Source organism: Pseudophryne corroboree, assembly GCF_028390025.1.
Source record: "Pseudophryne corroboree isolate aPseCor3 chromosome 3 unlocalized genomic scaffold, aPseCor3.hap2 SUPER_3_unloc_75, whole genome shotgun sequence".
In the NCBI taxonomy this organism is placed as follows: Eukaryota; Metazoa; Chordata; class Amphibia; order Anura; family Myobatrachidae; genus Pseudophryne; species Pseudophryne corroboree.
In genome coordinates, this window is record NW_026967569.1 from 385,540 (window position 1) to 407,318 (window position 21,779).

The window sequence follows — 21,779 nt, forward strand, 5'->3', positions numbered from 1 at the left end:
CATTTTTTTAAGCAGGATAAAGGCTGATTTTTTTATTTCTGCAGTAGACTAGAATAAGCCCAGACAGTCCACTTCCATTATACCACCGGAATGTGACGGACAGTGACCACCGTGCCATCACTTACCTGTATGCTTACACGTAACAGAATGATGGAAAACTTACAAGGTTTCTTTACATCTTCTGGGGTCCACTCCGAGATTAGACATTATGGCGTAATTACTCAGACGGGAATATAAAACAGAATAAAAAATAAAAGCTTTAATGTAATAATTAGATGCAAACAAAAGCTTTTATTATGAAATCATACAGGGGAGTATCCGCACCATATAGATGTAACATACAACAAACCACCGCAGATGTAACCCGGGTGACTCTAATGCACATAATAATGTACAGGGTATATATAGATAGGATCTTGTATCAGAAAACAATCGACACTCCTTATCAAGATGAGTGTCTGTAACAAGTTAGGCAAACTAGAAGTGAAAACACGTTCCAATGGCCGCCATACTGTCGTGCAGCAATACAGATTGTGCAAACTGGTATTAGACATTCACATTTACACAAAGCACAAGATACAAAATAAACAGCAGAAAAAATACCTAAGCATTTGGGATGTATTATTTAGGAACTAAATATACAGACGGGTCCTCCGTTATCTTGGCTGGCTGAGGCGTTAGTCGCCATCAGGCATATGCAGCGTACCTGGGCGCAAGGAGGCGCGCCTAGTCGTAGGAAGGCACACAGAGCGTTTGGCGTTACCTTTGAGTGTAATACCTAAGATCATCCACCAGATGTCGCTTTTTAAAATCACCAATGCGCAAGCGTGTGGTCTCCATTAAAATACAATACTGAACTACAGCGTAAGAACTACTTTACTGGTGCGTCTCATTACACTACATTATGCTACAGTATGTCATAAAGTATATAACAGTATATACAGTAAAGGTGCAAATAGTACAGCACATACAGATGCAAACGAACGTGTTACAGATACAGTATGGTCTATTGATGTTAGGGATATGCGAGTGTACAAATCCCGTAATATTAAGTATAATGGGGAGAGATAAAAGCTCCTCCCTAAGTTTCTGGATGCCAAATCCCTGTGTGTATAGTTTATACAGACGCAAATTAACGTTTTAAAACACTTGTGTATGCAGACACAACTAATGTGTGAAAGGAATAATGTAGCTCATTGACTTTACAGTATGTACAGTGCATAAAAGGAGCGTCCGAGTCCCCTAACGGCATAAACAAACACCAATGGGGAGGAATCGCTCTTTGCAGTACTTTTACACATGAACTTGAAAATCTTCCATGCAGTGCTGTGGGCTAGCGATGAAGGCTCCGGTCTGCCACGCTGAGTACCGGGTTCGATTCCCAAACTGTCAATTTTTTTTGTGTTCCAGTGACATTCACTTTATTATTTTTTCTGTGTAATCCATTGTAAAGCATTCAACAGAAGGGTGCACACAGGTTTCCCACAAATCGCGGTAAATCTGCAGGAGTGACTCATTCACTATCTAAAATACACAGCAGTAATGAGCACGTATAGACATACCAGTAAATATAAATCAGTGTATTCTGACGCAACTAACTGTTCGAGCAACACAGTACTGTAGATCGTCGGCGTTAGAGAATCTATGTTGTACATTATAAGCTGTTCCTGCTAATTAGTACTCTAATAGAAAAAACTGTACAGAGATACTAAGGACAGTGATTTGGCATCCAGGAACTTAGGGAGGAGCTTTTATTTCTCTCCATTATACGTAGAAAGATTAAACTTGCCACTCTACGTTACAAGCTGTTCGTGCTATTTAGTACACTACTAGTGTACTAAATAGCACGAACCCCATCACAACAGTTGCCCAGATCAAGAACACTCTCCAGGAGATAGGTGTATATGTGTCAAAGTCAACAATCAAGAGAAGACTTCACAAGAGTGAATATAGAGGGTTCACCACAAGATGTAAACCATTGGTGAGCAATAAAACAGGAAGACCAGATTAGAGTTTGCAAACAACATCTAAAAAAGCCTTTACAGTTCTGGAACAACATCCTATGGACAGATGAGACAAATATCAACTTGTACCAGAGTGATGGGAAGAGAAGAGTATGGAGAAGGAAAGGAACTGCTCAGGATCCAAAACATACCACCTCATCAGTGAAGCATGGTGGTGGTAGTGTCATGGCGTGGGCATGTATGGATGCCAATGGAACTGGTTCCTTTGTATTTATTGATAATGTGACTGCTGATAAAAGCAGCAGAATGAATGCTGAAGTGTTTTGGGCAATATTATCTGCTCATATTCAGTCAAATGCTTCGGAACTCACTGGAAGGCGCTTCACAGTGCAGATGGACAATGACCCGACGCATACTGCGAAAGCAACCAAAGCAATTTTTTGAGGCAAATAAGTGGAATGTTATGCAATGGCCAAGTCAATCACCTGACCTGAATCCGATTGAGCATGCATTTCACTTGATGAAGACAAAACGGAAGAGAAAATGCCCCAAGAACAAGCAGAAACTGAAGACATTTGCAGTAGAGGCCTGGTAGAGCATCACCAGGGATGAAACCCAGCGTCTGGTGATGTCTATGCGTTCCAGACTTCAGGCTGTAACTGACAAAAGGATTTGCAACAAAGTATTAAAAAGTAAAAGTTTGATTAAGGATTCTGGAAACAAAGGAAGAAACAAGAGAGCGACTATGGTGTAGTATTTTTCAATCAGTTTTGTCTAGTGATGAGCAGATTCGGTTTTACTCGGATCTCAAAACAGAATCTTATTGGCTATCCAAAACACATGACAATTGTAAGCCAATAAGATGGCGTTTTGAGAACAGAGTAAAACCGAATCCGCTCATCACTAGTTTTGTCACACGCAAGAATATTATAGCGTACGGATTACGGCTTGACACATGGCGTATCTGTCCCCCATTCTTTAGTCCAGGTTACTGCTGGGATCTAAATGCTGCTAGGAGACACAAAGAATCGCTATATAGCGCAGTATATTTCCGTATGTGGGATTAAATTCAGTTATCACACAAAATTTATATGCGTACCAGATAAATAAATATTTGCATATCAGTATGGATATTGTATCCAGGTCTTCATCTAGGAGATGGTAATCAGATCGCACTTGGAAAATATGTCAAAGCTCAATTCACGAAACACTGATCCGGGCTGCGACCACATTAAGTAGTAAAGTACTTTTTGTTGAACTGGACGAGCGCACTGATCTACTGATTTACAATATTTGATTTAGGATTGTTTAGCTTGTACCATTACTTTTGGTCCCTTAAAAAGTGGGAGGCACATATAAAAACCATTTCAATTCCTACACCGTTCACCTGATTTTAATGTATATACCCTCAAATTAAAGCGGAAAGTCTGCAGTTAAAGCACATCTTATTTGTTTAATTTCAAATCCATTGTGGTGGTGTATAGAGCCCAAAATATGAGAATTGTGTCGATGTCCCAATATATATGGACCAGACTGTATATTGCATAAAGCATAGGAGATAGGATTGACCCTTGAGGAACATTGCATGACAGTGATAATTATACTCCAGAAGATTTAAATGGTTCCGTGCTTGGGTAATGTCTAATATGTTCAACAAGAGCGGATTTATTTCTCTCACAGCATGAAAATGGCTTCTCACCTGTGTGACTTCTCTGATGTGTAACAAGAGCTGATTTAGATGAAAAACATTTCCCACACTCAGAACAGGAATACGGCTTCTCACCTGTGTGACTTCTCTGATGTTTAACAAGATCTGATGTAGATGCAAAACATTTCCCACACTCAGAACAGGAATACGGCTTCTCACCTGTGTGACTTCTCTGATGTTTAACCAGATTTGGTTTCGATGCAAAACATTTCTCACACTCAGAACAGGTATATGGCTTCTCACCTGTGTGACTTCTCTTATGTGTAACAAGGGCTGATTTCTGTGTGAAACATTTCCCACACTCAGAACAGGAATACGGCTTCTCACCTGTGTGACTTCTCTGATGTTTAAAAAGATCCGATTTATATGCAAAACATTTTCCACACTCAGAACAGGAATACTGCTTCTCACCTGTGTGACTTCTCTGATGTGTAACAAGATTTGATTTCGATGCAAAACATTTCCCACATTCAGAACAGGAATACGGCTTCTCACCTGTGTGACTTCTCTGATGTTTAAAATGACTCGATTTCTGTGCAAAACATTTCCCACACTCAGAACAGGAATACGGCTTCTCACCTGTGTGACTTCTCTGATGTTTAACAAGATTTGATTTAGATGAAAAACATTTCCCACACTCCGAACAGGAATACGGCTTCACACCTGTGTGACTTCTCTGATGTTTAACAAGAGCTGATGTAAATGCAAAACATTTCCCACACTCAGAACAGGAATACGGCTTCTCACCTGTGTGACTTCTCTGATGTTTACCAAGAATTGATTTAGATGAAAAACATTTCCCACACTCAGAACAGGAATATGGCTTCTCACCTGTGTGACTTCTCTGATGTGTAACACAATCTGATGTAGATGCAAAACATTTCCCACACTCAGAACAGAAATGCGGCTTCTCACCTGTGTGACTTCTCTGATGTTTAACCAGATTTGGTTTCGATGCAAAACATTTCTCACACTCAGAACAGGTATATGGCTTCTCACCTGTGTGACTTCTCTTATGTGGAACAAGGGCTGATTTCTGTGTGAAACATTTCCCACACTCAGAACAGGAAAATGGCTTCTCACCTGTGTGACTTATCTGATGTTTAAAAAGATCCGATTTATATGCAAAACATTTTCCACACTCAGAACAGGAATACGGCTTCTCACCTGTGTGACTTCTCTGATGTTTAAAAAGACTTGATTTCTGTGCAAAACATTTCCCACACTCAGAACAGGAATACGGCTTCTCACCTGTGTGACTTCTCTGATGTGTAACAAGATTTGATTTATATGTAAAACATTTCCCACATTCAGAACAGGAATACGGCTTCTCACCTGTGTGACTTCTCTGATGTTTAAAAAGACTCGATTTCTGTACAAAACATTTCCCACACTCAGAACAGGAATACGGCTTCTCACCTGTGTGACTTCTCTGATGTGTAACAAGATTTGATTTATATGTAAAACATTTACCACACTCAGAACATGGAAATGGCCTCTCACCTGCCTTAGCTGGTTGATGAGTAATACGGTTTGTGTTCTGTGTAAAACATTTGGCATCTGTAGACCAGGGAAACTCTGTATCTAATCTCAGAGCTGTAATAGATGCACCAATATCAGAGTGATCAGGAGAACATTTCCCAGGATCAGGGGGATTAGTTGATAAAACTGGATGTATAATTGGGGTAATGGGGTTATCTCCTGGAGAATCCTGTCTACTGTCATTATCTGTTATGTCACAATCCAGGGGTAACATTAGATGTACTTCTGAGATATTCCTGCTTGGGGGTCCATCTGCTGGAAATAAAATACATTAATATATAAAATGAGCAGACAAGACCCAGGATGTAACAGGATACAATATATAATTCTATAACTGCCATTTTTTTTAACCTGTAATCAGTGCTTTTATGTTTATTAAAAAAAGAAAAAAGCTAGGATGCTTAGACTGGAGCTTAATCAACACTGAAGGCTCAAGTGGGATTACTAGAGGTGACACAGACGCTCATATGGGATTACTAGAGGTGACATGGAAACTCATGGGGGATAATTAGAGGTGACATGGGCGTTTATGTGGGATTACTAGAGGTGACACAGACGCTCATGTGGGATTACTAGAGGTGACACAGACGATCATGTGGGATTACTAGAGGTGACACAGACGCTCATGTGGGATTACTAGAGGTGACGTGGACGCTCATGTGGGATTACTAGAGGTGACGTGGACGCTCATGTGGGATTACTAGAGGTGACGTGGACGCTCATGTGGGATTACTAGAGGTGACGTGGATGCTCTTGGGGGATTATTAGAAGTGACGTGGATGCTATTGGGGGATTATTAGAAGTGACGTGGACGCTCTTGGGGGATTATTAGAAGTGACGTGGACGCTCTTGGGGGATTATTAGAAGTGACGTGGACGCTCATGTGGGATTACTAGAGGTGACGTGGGCGCTCATGGGGGATTACTAGAGGTGACGTGGAAGCTCATGTGGGATTACTAGAGGTGACGTGGGCGCTCATGTGGGATTACTAGAGGTGACGTGGGCGCTCATGTGGGATTACTAGAGGTGACGTGGGCGCTCATGTGGGATTACTAGAGGTGACATGGATGGTCTTGGGGGATTATTTGAGGTGACATGGACGCTCTTGTGGATTACTAGGTGGTGACATGGACGCTCATGGGGGATTACTAGAGGTGACATGGACGCTCATGTGGGATTTCTAGAGGTGACATGGACGCTCATGTGGGATTACTAGAGGTGACGTGGGCGCTCATGTGGAATTATTAGAGGTGACGTGGGCGCTCATGTGGGATTACTAGAGGTGACATGGATGCTCTTGGGGGATTATTTGAGGTGACATGGACGCTCATGTGGGATTACTAGGTGGTGACATGGACGCTCATGGGGGATTACTAGAGGTGACATGGACGCTCATTTGGGATTACTAGAGGTGACATGGACGCTCATGTGGGATTACTAGAGGTGACATGGACGCTCATGTGGGATTACTAGAGGTGACGTGGATGCTCATGTGGGATTACTAGAGGTGACATGGACGCTCATGTGGGGTTACTAGAGGTGACATGGATGCTCTTGGGGAATTACTAGAGGTGACATGGACGCTCATGTGGGATTATTAGAGGTGACGTGGGCGCTCATGGGGGATTAGTAGAGGTGACATGGACGCTCATGTGGGATTAGTAGAGGTGACAGGGACGCTCATGTGGGATTACTAGAGGTGACATGGACGCTCATGTGGGATTACTAGAGGTGACATGGATGCTCTTGGGGGATTATTTGAGGTGACATGGACGCTCATGTGGGATTACTAGGTGGTGACATGGACGCTCATGGGGGATTATTAGAGGTGACATGGACGCTCATGTGGGATTACTAGAGGTGACATGGACGCTCATGTGGGATTACTAGAGGTGACATGGAAACTCATGGGGGATAATTAGAGGTGACATGGGCGTTTATGTGGGATTACTAGAGGTGACACAGACAATCATGTGGGATTACTAGAGGTGACACAGACGCTCATGTGGGATTACTAGAGGTGACGTGGACGCTCATGTGGGATTACTAGAGGTGACGTGGACGCTCATGTGGGATTACTAGAGGTGACGTGGACGCTCATGTGGGATTACTAGAGGTGACGTGGATGCTCTTGGGGGATTATTAGAAGTGACGTGGATGCTATTGGGGGATTATTAGAAGTGACGTGGACGCTCTTGGGGGATTATTAGAAGTGACGTGGACGCTCTTGGGGGATTATTAGAAGTGACGTGGACGCTCATGTGGGATTACTAGAGGTGACGTGGGCGCTCATGGGGGATTACTAGAGGTGACGTGGAAGCTCATGTGGGATTACTAGAGGTGACGTGGGCGCTCATGTGGGATTACTAGAGGTGACGTGGGCGCTCATGTGGGATTACTAGAGGTGACGTGGGCGCTCATGTGGGATTACTAGAGGTGACGTGGGCGCTCATGTGGGATTACTAGAGGTGACGTGGGCGCTCATGTGGGATTACTAGAGGTGACATGTATGCTCTTGGGGGATTATTTGCGGTGACATGGACGCTCATGTGGGATTACTAGGTGGTGACATGGACGCTCATGGGGGATTACTAGAGGTGACATGGACGCTCATGTGGGATTTCTAGAGGTGACATGGACGCTCATGTGGGATTACTAGAGGTGACGTGGATGCTCATGTGGGATTACTAGAGGTGACATGGACGCTCATGTGGGGTTACTAGAGGTGACATGGATGCTCTTGGGGAATTACTAGAGGTGACATGGACGCTCATGTGGGATTATTAGAGGTGACGTGGGCGCTCATGGGGGATTAGTAGAGGTGACATGGACGCTCATGTGGGATTAGTAGAGGTGATATGGACGCTCATGTGGGATTACTAGAGGTGACGTGGGCGCTCATGTGGGATTACTAGAGGTGACATGGACGCTCATGTGGGATTACTAGAGGTGACATGGATGCTCTTGGGGGATTATTTGAGGTGACATGGACGCTCATGTGGATTACTAGGTGGTGACATGGACGCTCATGGGGGATTATTAGAGGTGACATGGACTCTCATGCGGGATTACTAGAGGTGACATGGACGCTCATTTGGGATTACTAGAGGTGACATGGACGCTCATGTGGGATTACTAGAGGTGACATGGATGCTCATGTGGGATTACTAGGAGGTGACGTACGCTCATGTGCGATTACTATAGGTGACACTCACAATCATGTGGGATTACTAGAGGTGACATGGACGCTCATGTGGGATAACTAGAGGTGACACGGGCGCTCATGTGGGATTACTAGAGGTGACATGGACGCTCATGTGGGATTACTAGAGGTGACACGGACAATCATGTGGGATGACTAGAGGTGACATGGACGCTCATGTGGGATTACTAGAGGTGACATGGATGCTCATGGGGGATTACTAGAGGTGACATGGGCGCTCATGTGGGATTACTAGAGGTGACATGGACGCTCATGTGGGATTATTAGAGGTGACATGGACGCTCATGTGGGATTATTAGAGGTGACATGGACAGCTCGTCTGGGCACAGATTCAAACAGAGGTCTGGAGGAGGGACATAGAGGGAGGAGCCAGAGCACACTAGTATGCAAATTCTTTCTTAAAGTGCCCTATCTCCTGCGGAGCCTGTCTATACCCCATGGTCCTTACGGAGTCCCCAGCATCCTCTAGGACATAAGAGAAAAGAATATTGTTTTTTGTAGCAAAATTACAAGTCCCAGCAAGCCTCCCCCGCAAGCTGGTACTTGGAGAACCACAAGTACCGGCATGCAGGGGGGGTGGGCGCTGGTACCTGTAGTTCTACTTCAAAAATACCCAAATGAAAACAGTACACACACACACACACACACCGTGACATACATGTACACCGTCACACAAATACTTACCTATGTTGACATGAAGCAGTCGGTCCTCTTCACCAGTAGAATCCATGGGGTACCTGTAAATAAAATTGTACTCACAACAATCCTGTGTAGATCGGTCCTCTTCAGAGTTTGTAATCCACGTACTTGGCTAATTAATAAAACGCAAAACACGATCCACGCACTGCCTTTCCTCGACTGCCGGGACCCCCTGTGACTGCTGTCAAAGAGGGTCCCTTCAGCCAATCAGGGAGCGCCACGTTGTGGCACTCTCCTGATTGGCTGTGCGCTTCTGAGTTGTCAGGCGGCGCACTCGAGATACAATGTAGCGCATAGGCGCTCCATTGTATCCAATGGTGGGAACTTTGCATCAGCGGTTGAGGTTACTCGTGGTCAACCGCTGACCGCAAAGTTCCCACCACTGAATATAATGGAGCGCCTATGTGCTATGCGCCGCCTGACAGCTCAGACGCGCACAGCCAATCAGGAGAGTGCCACGACGTATTGCTCCCTGATTGGCAGAAGGGACCCTCTTTGACAGCAGTCACGGGGGGTCACGCCAGTCGGCGAAAGGGGTCCCATGTGTAAATATGGAACCCCTTTCAGTGCGTGGATCGTATTTTGCGTTTTATTATTTCTCTGACGTCCTAAGTGGATGCTGGGGACTCCGTCAGGACCATGGGGAATAGCGGCTCCGCAGGAGACAGGGCACAAAAGTAAAAGCTTTAGGATCAGGTGGTGTGCACTGGCTCCTCCCCCTATGACCCTCCTCCAAGCCTCAGTTAGATTTTTGTGCCCGGCCGAGAAGGGTGCAATCTAGGTGGCTCTCCTAAAGAGCTGCATAGAGTAAAAGTTTTGTTAGGTTTTTTATTTTCAGTGAGTCCTGCTGGCAACAGGCTCACTGCAACGCGGGACTTAGGGGAGAGAAGTGAACTCACCTGCGTGCAGGATGGATTGGATTCTTAGGCTACTGGACACCATTAGCTCCAGAGGGATCGAACACAGGCCCAGCCATGGAGTCCGGTCCCAGAGCCGCGCCGCCGACCCCCTTGCAGATGCCGAAGAGTGAAGAGGTCCAGAAACCGGCGGCAGAAGACTTTTCAGTCTTCATGAGGTAGAGCACAGCACTGCAGCTGTGCGCCATTGTTGTCAGCACACTTCACACCAGCGGTCACTGAGGGTGCAGGGCGCTGGGGGGGGCGCCCTGGGCAGCAATGAAAGTACCTATACTGGCTAAAAATACACCACATATAGCCTCTGGGGCTATATGGATGTATTTAACCCCTGCCAGGTTGTCAGAAAAACGGGAGAAGAAGCCCGCCGAAAAGGGGGCGGGGCCTATTCTCCTCAGCACACAGCGCCATTTTCCCTCACAGAACTGCTGGTGGGAAGGCTCCCAGGCTCTCCCCTGCACTGCACTACAGAAACAGGGTTAAAACAGAGAGGGGGGGGGGCACTTATTTGGCGATATGATTATATATTAAGATGCTATAAGGGAAAACACTTATATAAAGGTTGTCCCTGTATAATTATAGCGTTTTGGTGTGTGCTGGCAAACTCTCCCTCTGTCTCCCCAAAGGGCTAGTGGGGTCCTGTCCTCTATCAGAGCATTCCCTGTGTGTGTGCTGTGTGTCGGTACGTGTGTGTCGACATGTATGAGGACGATGTTGGTGAGGAGGCGGAGCAATTGCCTGTATTGGTGATGTCACTCTCTAGGGAGTCGACACCGGAATGGATGGCTTATTTAGGAATTACGTGATAATGTCAACACGCTGCAAGGTCGGTTGACGACATGAGACGGCCGGCAAACAAATTAGTACCTGTCCAGGCGTCTCAGACACCGGCAGGGGCTTTAAAACGCCCATTTACCTCAGTCGGTCGACACAGACACAGACACGGACACTGACTCCAGTGTCGACGGTGAAGAAACAAACGTAGTTTCCTTTGGGGCCACACTTTACATGTTAAGGGCAATGAAGGAGGTGTTACATATTTCTGATACTACAAGTACCACAAAAGAGGGTATTATGTGGGGTGTGAAAAAACTACCTGTAGTTTCCTAAATCAGAAAAATTAAATGAAGTGTGTGATGATGCGTGGGTTTCCCCCGATAGAAAATGATTGGCGGTATACCTTTTCCCGCCAGAAGTTAGGGCGAGTTGGGAAACACCCCTTAGGGTGGATAAGGGGCTCGCACGCTTATCAAAACAAGTGGCGTTACCGTCTCCAGATACAGCCGCCCTCAAGGAGCCAGCTGATAGGAGGCTGGAAAATATCCTTAAACGTATATATACACATACTGGTGTTATACTGCGACCAGCAATCGCCTCAGCCTGGATGTGCAGCGCTGGGGTGGCTTGGTCGGATTCCCTGACTGAAAATATTGATACCCTTGACAGGGACAGTATTTTATTGACTATAGAACATTTAAAGGATGCATTTCTATATATGTGAGATGCACAGAGGGATATTTGCACTCTGGCATCAAGAGTAAGTGCGATGTCCATATCTGCCAGAAGATGTTTATGGACACGACAGTGGTCAGGTGATGCAGATTCCAGACGGCACATGGAAGTATTGCCGTATAAAGGGGCGGTCCATCGGACCTGGTGGCCACGGCAACAGCTGGAAAATCCACCTTTTTACCCCAAGTCACATCTCAGCAGAAAAAGACACAGTCTTTTCAGCCTCAGTCCTTTCGTCCCCATAAGGGCAAGCGGCAAAAGGCCAGTCATATCTGCCCAGGGATAGAGGAAAGGGAAGAAGACTGCAGCAGGCAGCCCATTCCCAGGAACAGAAGCCCTCCACCGCTTCTGCCAAGTCCGCAGCATGACGCTGGGGCCGTACAAGCGGACTCAGGTGCGGGGGGGGGGGGGAGGTTGTCTCAAGAGTTTCAGCACGCAGTGGGCTCACTCGCAAGTGGACCCCTGGATCCTACAAGTAGTATCCCAGGGGTACAGATTGGAAATTCGAGACGTCTCCCCCTCGCAGGTTCCTGAGGTCTGCTTTACCAACGTCTCCCTCTGACAGGGAGGCAGTATTGGAAACAATTCACATGCTGTATTCCCAGCAGGTGATAATCAAAGTACCCCTCCTACAACAAGGAAAGGGGTATTATTCCACACTATATTGTGGTACTGAAGCCAGACGGCTCGGTGAGACCTATTCTAAATCTGAAATATTTGAACACTTACATACAAAGGTTCAAATCAAGATGGAGTCACTCAGAGCAGTGATAGCGAACCAGGAAGAAGGGGACTATATGGTGTCACTGGACATCAGGGATGCTTACCTACATGTCCCAATTTGCCCTTCTCACCAAGGGTACCTCAGGTTCGTGGTACAGAACTGTCACTATCAGTTCAGACGCTGCCGTTTGGATTGTCCACGGCACCCCGGGTCTTTACCAAGGTAATGGCCGAAATTATGATTCTTCTTAAAAGAAAATGGACGATTTCCTGATAAGGGCAAGGTCCAGAGAACAGTTGGAGGTCGGAGTAGCACTATCTCAAGTAGTTCTACGACAGCACGGGTGGATTCTAGATATTCCAAAATCGCAGCTGTTTCCGATGACACGTCTACTGTTCCTAGGGATGATTCTGGACACAGTCCAGAAAAGGGTGTTTCTCCCGGAGAAGAAAGCCAGGGAGTTATCCGAGCTAGTCAGGAACCTCCTAAAACCAGGAAAAGTGTCAGTGCATCATTGCACAGGGGTCCTGGGAAAAATGGTGGCTTCTTACGAAGCGATTCCATTCGGTAGATTTCACGCAAGAACCTTTCAGTGGGATCTGCTGGAAAAATGGTCCGGATCGCATCTTCAGATGCATCAGCGGATAACCCTGTCTCCAAGGACAAGGGTGTTTCTTCTGCGGTGGCTGCAGAGTGCTCATCTATTAAAGGGCCGCAGATTCGGCATTCAGGACTGGGTCCTGGTGACCACGGATGCCAGCCTGAGAGGCTGGGGAGCAGTCACACAAGGAAAAAATTTCCAGGGAGTGTGATCAAGTCTGGAGACTTCTCTCCACATAAATATACTGGAGCTAAGGGCAATTTACAATGCTCTAAGCTTAGCAGGACCTCTGCTTCAAGGTCAGCCGGTATTGATCCAGTGGGACAACATCACGGCAGTCGCCCACGTAAACAGACAGGGCGGCACAAGAAGCAGGAGGGCAATGGCAGAAACTGCAAGGATTCTTCGCTGGGCGGAAAATCATGTGATATCACTGTCAGCAGTGTTCATTCCGGGAGTGGAAAACTGGGAAGCAGACTTCCTCAGCAGGCACGACCTCCACCCGGGAGAGTGGGGACTTCATCGGGAAGTCTTCCACATGATTGTGAACCGTTGGGAAAGACCAAAGGTGGACATGATGGCGTCCCGCCTGAACAAAAAAACTGGACAGGTATTGCGCCAGGTCAAGAGACCCTCAGGCAATAGCTGTGGACGTTCTGGTAACACCGTGGGTGTACCAGTCGGTGTATGTGTTCCCTCCTCTGCTTCTCATACCCAAGGTACTGAGAATAATAAGACATAGAGGAGTAAGAACTATACTCGTGGCTCCGGATTGGCCAAGAAGGACTTGGTAACCGGAACTTCAAGAAATGCTCACAGAGGACTCATGGCCTCTGCCGCTAAGAAGGGACTTGCTTCAGCAAGTACCATGTCTGTTCCATGACTTACCGCGGCTGCGTTTGACGGCATGGCGGTGGAACGCCGGATCCTAAGGGAAAAAGGCATTCCGGAAGAGGTCATTCCTACCCTGGTCAAAGCCAGGAAGGAGGTGACCGCACAACATTATCACCACATGGGGCGAAATTATGTTGCGTGGTGTGAGGCCAGGAAGGCCCCACGAAGAAATTTCAACTCGGTCGATTCCTGCATTTCCTGCAAACAGGAGTGTCTATGGGCCTAGAATTGGGGTCCATTAAGGTTCAAATTGCGGCCCTGTCAATTTTCTTCCAGAAAAAATTTGGCTTCAGTTCCTGAAGTCCAGAAGTTTGTCAAGGGAGTACTACATATACAACCCCCTTTTGTGCCTCCAGTGGCACTGTGGGATCTCAACGTAGTTCTGGGATTCCTCAAATCACATTGGTTTGAACCGCTCAAATCTGTGGATTTGAAATATCTCACATGAAAAGTGACCATGCTGTTGGCCCTGGCCTCGGCCAGGCGAGTGTCAGAATTGGCGGCTTTGTCTCACAAAGCCCATATCCGATTGTCCATTCGGACAGGGCAGAGCTGCGGACTCGTCCCTAGTTTCTCCCTAAGGTGGTGTCAGCGTTTCACCTGCACCAGTTTATTGTGGTACCCGCGGCTGCTAGGGACTTGGTGGACTCCAAGTTGCTAGATGTTGTCAGGGCCCTGAAAATATAGGTTTCCAGGACGGCTGGAGTCAGGAAAACTGACTTGCTGTTATCCTGTAGGCACCCAAAGAACTGGGTGCTCTTGCTTCTAAGCAGACAATTGCTAGTTGGATGTGTAGTACAATTCAGCTTGCACATTCTGTGGCAGGCCTGCCACAGCCAAAATATGTAAATGCCCATTCCACAAGGAAGGTGGGCTCATCTTGGGCGGTTGCCCGAGGGGTCTCGGCTTTACAACTTTGCCCAGCTGCTACTTGGTCAGGGGCACACCCTGGCTGAGGAGGACCTGGAGTTCTCTCTTTCGGTGCTGCAGAGTCATCCGCACTCTCCCGCCCGTTTGGGAGCTTTGGTATAATCCCCATGGTCCTGACGGAGTCCCCAGCATCCACTTAGGACGTCAGAGAAAATAAGAATTTACTTACCGATAATTCTATTTCTCGTAGTCCGTAGTGGATGCTGGGCGCCCATCCCAAGTGCGGATTGTCTGCAATACTTGTACATAGTTATTGTTACAAAAATCGGGTTGTTATTTGTTGTGAGCCATCTTTTCAGAGGCTCCGCTGTTATCATACTGTTAACTGGATTCAGATCACAGGTTGTACAGTGTGATTGGTGTGGCTGGTATGAGTCTTACCCGGGATTCAAAATCCTTCCTTATTGTGTACGCTCGTCCGGGCACAGTATCCTAACTGAGGCTTGGAGGAGGGTCATAGGGGGAGGAGCCAGTGCACACCACCTGATCCTAAAGCTTTTACTTTTGTGCCCTGTCTCCTGCGGATCCGCTATTCCCCATGGTCCTGACGGAGTCCCCAGCATCCACTACGGACTACGAGAAATAGAATTATCGGTAAGTAAATTCTTATTTTTGCCAAGTACGTGGATTACAAGCTCAGAAGAGGACCGATCTACACAGGATTGTTGTATAATTTTATTTACAGGTACCTCGTGGATTCTACTGGTGAAGAGGACCGACTGCTTCATGTCAACATAGGTATGTGTGTGTCGGTGTGCATGTATGTAATAAAGTTATACTGTCACGGTGTGTGTGTACTGTTTATTTGGGTATTTTTTTGTAGTAGAACTACAGGTACAAGCGAGCCCGTTTACCCCCCCACAAGCTGGTACTTGTGGTTCTCCAAGTACTAGCCTGCAGGGGAGGCTTGTTGGGACTTGTAGTTCTACTACAAAAAACAATATTATAATTTTTTTACACTTGGCTGGGGGGGGACACAGCCTCGGGCTTCACCCCTGGCCCTTGGGTGGCTGGAGAGGGGGACCCCTTGATTTAAGGGGTCCCCACTCCTCCAGGGTACCCCGGCCAGGGGTGACTAGTTGGGGATTTAATGCCACGGCCGCAGGGACTGGTATAAAAGTGTCCCCCGGCTGTGGCATTATTTCTCTAGCTAGTGGAGCCCGATGCTGGTGTGAAAAAACAAGATTTTACTTACCGGTAAATCTATTTCTCGTAGTCCGTAGTGGATGCTGGGGACTCCGTAAGGACCATGGGGAATAGATGGGCTCCGCAGGAGACAGGGCACTTTAGGAAAGAATTTGGATACTGGCGTGCTCTGGCTCCTCCCTCTATGTCCCTCCTCCAGACCTCAGTTAGAGAAACTGTGCCCGGAAGAGCTGACAGTACAAGGAAAGGGTTTTGGAATCCAGGGTAAGACTCATACCAGTCACACCAGTCACACCAATCACACCGTATAACTCGTGATAAACTTACCCAGTTAACAGTATGAACAACGGAGCATCAGATCAACCTGATGCAACCATAACATAACCCTTATTTGAGCAATAACTATATACAAGTATTGCAGAAGAAGTCCGCACTTGGGACGGGCGCCCAGCATCCACTACGGACTACGAGAAATAGATTTACAGGTAAGTAAAATCTTATTTATTTTCGCTAACGTCTTAGTGGATGCTGGGGACTCCGTAAGGACCATGGGGATTATACCAAAGCTCCCAAACGGGCGGGAGAGTGCGGATGACTCTGCAGCACCGAATGAGCAAACACAAGGTCCTCCTCAGCCAGGGTATCAAATTGTAAAACTTTGCAAAAGTGTTTGAACCTGACCAAGTAGCTGCTCGGCAAAGCTGTAATGTCGAGACCCCTCGGGCAGCCGCCCAGGAAGAGCCCACCTTCCTTGTGGAGTGGGCTTTTACCGATTTTGGCAGCGGCAATCCAGCCGCAGAATGAGCCTGCTGAATCGTGTTAGAGATCCAGCGAGCAATAGTTTGCTTTGAAGCAGGAGCATCCAGCTTGTTGGATGCATACAGGATAAACAGCGACTCAGTTTTCCTGACTCTAGCCGTTCTGGCTACATAAACCTTCAAAGCCCTGACCACATCTAGTAACTCGGAATCCTCCAAGTCACGAGTAGCCACAGGCACCACAATAGGTTGGTTTATATGAAAAGATGACACCACTTTTGGCAGAAATTGTGGACGGGTCCGCAATTCTGCCCTGTCCATATAGAAAACCAGATAGGGGCTTTTATTTGACAAGGACGCTAATTCTGACACACGCCTAGCTGAAGCTAAGGCTAATAGCATGACCACTTTCCATGTGAGAAATTTTTACTCCACGGTTTTATGTGGCTCAAACCAGTGTGACTTCAGGAAACACCACCACGTTAAGATCCCAAGGTGCCAATGGAGGAACAAAAGGGGGCTGAATATGCAGCACTCCCTTTACAAACGTCTGAACTTCAGGCAGAGAAGCCAGTTCTTTTTGAAAGAAAATAGACAGGGCCGAAATCTGGACCTTAATGGAACCCAATTTTAGTCCCAAAGTCACTCCCTCCTGTAGGAAGTGAAGGAAACGGCCCAGCTGGAATTCCTCCGTGTGGGCATTCCTGGCCTCACACCAAGCAACATATTTTCGCCACGTCCTTCCTAGCCTTTATCAGCGTAGGAATGACCTCAGCCTTTTTCTGCTAGGATCCAGCGTTCAACCGCCATGCCATCAAACGCAGCCGCAGTAGGTCTTGGAACAGACAGGGCCCCTGTTGCAACAAGTCCTGTCTTAGAGGCAGAGGCCATGGGTCCTCTGAGAGCATTTCTTGCAGATCTGGATACCAAGTCCTTCTTGGCCAATCCGGAACAATGAGTATTGTTCGCACTCCTCTTTTTCTTATGATTCTCAGCACCTTGGGTATGAGAGGAAGAGGAGGGAATACATAAACCAACTGGAACACCCACGGTGTCACTAGTGCATCTACAGCTATTGCCTGAGGGTCTCTTGACCTGGCGCAATACCTCTGTAGCTTTTTGTTGAGGCGGGATGCCATCATGTCCACCTGTGGCAGTTCCCACCGACTTGCAATCTGCGTGAAGACTTCTTGATGAAGTCCCCACTCTCCCGGGTGGAGGTCGTGCCTGCTGAGGAAGTCTGCTTCCCAGTTGTCCACCCCCGGAATGAACACTGCTGACAGTGCTCTTACGTGATTCTCCGCCCAGCGAAGGATTCTGGTGGCTTTCGCCATTGCCACCCTGCGCCTTGTGCCACCTTGGCGGTTTACATGAGCCACTGCGGTGATGTTGTCAGACTGAATCAGCACCGATTGGTCGCGAAGCTGAGTCTCCGCTTGACGTAGGGCGTTGTATATGGCTCTTAGTTCCAGGATATTGATGTGAAGGCAAGTCTCCTGACTTGACCACAGACCTTGGAAATTTCTTCCCTGTGTGACTGGCCCCCACCCTCGGAGGCTTGCATCCGTGGTCACCAGGACACAGTCCTGAATGCCGAATCTGCGGCCCTCGAGAAGGTGAGCACTCTGCAACCACCACAGGAGAGACACCCTGGCCCTGGGGGATAGGGTGATCAGCCGATGCATCTGTAGATGTGATCCGGACCACTTGTCCAACAGATCCCATTGAAAGGTCCTCGCATGGAACCTGCCAAAGGGAATGGCCTTATATGATGCCACCATCTTTCCCAGGACTCGTGTGCAGTGATGCACCGACACCTGTTTTGGTTTTAATAGGTCTGACCAGTGTCATGAGCTCCTGAGCCTTCTCCATCGGGAGATAAACCCTCTTCTGGTCTGTGTCCAGAATCATGCCCAGGAAGGGCAGACGAGTCGTAGGAATCAACTGCGACTTTGGAATATTTAGAATCCAGTCGTGCTGTTGTAACACTTCCCGAGAGCATGCTACGCTGATCAGCAACTGCTCTCTGGACCTCGCCTTTATAAGGAGATCGTCCAAGTATGGGATAAATGTGACCCCTTGATTTCGCGGGAGCACCACCATTTCCGCCATCACCTTGGTAAATATTCTCGGTGCCGTGGAGAGACCAAACGGCAACGTCTGGAATTGGTAATGACAATCCTGTACCACAAATCTCAGGTACGCCTGATGAGGTGGATAAATGGGGACATGAAGGTATGCATCCTTTATGTCCAGAGACACCATAAAATCCCCCCCTTCCAGGCTTGCGATGACCGCTCTGAGCGATTCCATTTTGAACTTGAACCTTTTCAGGTAAATGTTCAGGGATTTTAAATTCAATATGGGTCTGACCGAACCGTACGGTTTCGGTACCACAAACATGGTCGAATAATAACCCTTCCCTTGTTGAAGGGGGGGAACCTTGACCACCACCTGCTGAAGTTACAATTTGTGAATTGCAGCTAACACTATTTCCCTCTCTAAGGGGGAAGCTGGCAGAGCCGATTTGAGGTATCGGTGAGGGGGCATCTCTTCGAATTCCAGCTTGTATCCCTGAGACACAATCTCTATTGCCCATGGATCCACCTGGGAGTAAACCCACTTGTGGCTGAAATTTCGGAGATGCGCCCCCACGGGCCTAGCTCCGCCTGTGGAGCCCCAGCATCATGCGGTGGATTTAGTGGAAGCCGGGGAGGACTTCTGTTCCTGGGAACTAGCTGTGTTGTGCAGCTTCTTTCCTCTGCCCTTGCCTCTGGCAAGAAAAGACGCACCTCGGACTTTGTGTTTTTGTGATCGAAAGGACTGCATTTGGTAATACGGTGCTTTCTTAGGTTGTGAGGGAACATATGGCAAAAAGTTTGACTTTCCAGCAGTAGCTGTGGAGACCAGGTCCGAGAGACCCTCCCCAAACAACTCCTCACCCTTGTAAGGTAAAACCTCTATGTGCCTTTTTGAGTCCGCATCGCCTGTCCATTGCAGAGTCCACAGGACCCTTCTGGCAGAAATCGACATTGCATTTATTCTAGAGCCCAGAAGGCTAATGTCTCTTTGAGCATCTCTCATATATAGGACAGCGTCTTTTATATGCCCCAGGGTCATTAATATAGTATCCTTGTCCAAGGTATCAAGTTCCTCAGATAAGGTATCCGTCCATGCTGCTACAGCACTATACACAGGCCGACACAATTGCCGGGCTTAGTAAGGTACCTGAATGTGTATAAATGGACTTCAGGGTACCCTCTTGTTTTCTATCAGCAGCATCTTTTAGGGTGGCCGTATCCTGTGACGGCAGGGCTACCCTCTTGGATAAGCGTGTTAGAGCTTTGTCCACCCTAGGGGAGGATTCCCAGCGTAACCTGTCCGTTGGCGGGAAAGGATACGCCATAAGCATCCGTTTGGAAATCTGCAGTATTTTATCTGGAGATTCCCAAGCCTTTTCACATAACTCTTTTAGCTCATGTGAAGGGGGAAAGGTCACCACCTGCCTTTTTTCCCCATACATATGAACCCTCTTGTCAGGGACTGGGGTTTCCTCTGTGATGTGCAACACATCCTTCATTGCTATAATCATATAACGGATGGCTTTAGCCAATTTAGGCTGTAACTTTGCATCATCGCAATAGACACTGGAGTCAGAATCCATGTCGGTATCTGTGTCAACAATTTTGGATAGTGGGCGCTTCTGAGACCCTGACGGCCTCTGCAACATAGGATCAGGCATGGGCTGCGACCCCGACTGTCCTAAGGTTTCAGCTTTATCCAACCTTTTATGAAAGGAATTAACATCATTTAAAACATTCCACATATCCATCCAATCAGGTGTCGGCACCGTCGGCGGCAACCCCACATTCATTTGCTCCCGCTCTGCTTCCACATAGCCTTCCTCGTCAAACATGTCGACACAAGCGTACCGACACACCACATACACAGGGGATGCTCTTTTTGAAGACCGTTCCCCCACAATGCCCTTTGGAGAGACAGAGAGAGAGAGTATGCCAGCACACACCCCAGCGCTATATAACCCAGGAATCACACAGTAACTTAGTGTTAACCCAGTAGTTGCTGTATAATATGTTTTTGCGCCTAATTTATGTGCCCCCCCTCTCTTTTTACCCTCTTCTACCGTGAATCTGCAGGGGAGAGCCTGGGGAGCTTCCTCTCAGCGGAGCTGTGGAGAGAAAATGGCGCTGGTGAGTGCTGAGGAAGAAGCCCCGCCCCCTCAGCGGCGGGCTTCTGTCCCGCGTTTCTGTATACAATTATGGCGGGGGCTCATGCATATACACAGTGCCCAACTGTATATATGCCCAACTTTTGCCAAGAGGTCCTAATTGCTGCCCAGGGCGCCCCTCCCCTGCACCCTACAGTGACCGGAGTATGTGGGTGTAGTGTGGGAGCAATGGCGCACAGCTGCAGTGCTGTGCGCTACCTCAGTTTGAAGACTGGAGTCTTCTGCCGCCGATTTTGAAGTCTTCTTGCTTCTTTCAGCCGGCTTCTGTCTTCCGGCTCTGCGAAGGGGACGTCGGCGCGGCTCCGGGATCGGACGACAAAGGGTGAGATCCTGTGTACGATCCCTCTGGAGCTAATGGTGTCCAGTAGCCTAAGAAGCAAGACCTATCTGCAGAGAGTAGGGCTGCTTCTCTCCCCTCAGTCCCACGATGCAGGGAGTCTGTTGCCAGCAGATCTCCCTGAAAATAAAAAAACCTAACAAAATACTTTCTTATAGCAAGCTCAGGAGAACTCACTAAACAGCACCCAGCTCGTCTGGGCACAGATTCAAACTGAGGTCTGGAGGAGGGACATAGAGGGAGGAGCCAGAGCACACTAGTATCCAAATTCTTTCTTAAAGTGCCCTGTCTCCTGCGGAGCCCGTCTATTCCCCATGGTCCTTACGGAGTCCCCAGCATCCACTAGGACGTTAGAGAAATACGGGGGACCTACGTCTTTTGTCCCCCATATTTTTGGCACCAGGACTGGACACAGAGCCCGATGCTGGTTGTTAAAATACGGGGAATCCCCTGTCATCCCCCCCCCCGCCCGTATTTTTACAACCAGGACCGGCTCAAAGAGCCCGGGTCTGGTTATGCTTAGGAGGGGGGACCCCACGCATTATCTTTCAGGATTTTTAGACCCATTCCCACAGAAA

At 47.7% G+C, this 21,779-nt stretch overlaps 1 protein-coding gene across 1 annotated transcript in view; it reads right to left on the minus strand.

Moving 5' to 3' along the window:
- Positions 1–271: 271 nt before the first annotated feature.
- LOC134984706 (zinc finger protein 585A-like) overlaps positions 272–21,779 on the minus strand; it is a 119,207-nt gene continuing 97,699 nt past the window's right edge. Inside the window, exon 4 of the mRNA XM_063950223.1 lies at positions 272–5,175. Within this exon, the coding sequence (XP_063806293.1) occupies positions 3,563–5,175 (1,613 nt within the window). The 3' untranslated portion in view covers positions 272–3,562. The remainder of the gene's footprint in view (positions 5,176–21,779) is intronic.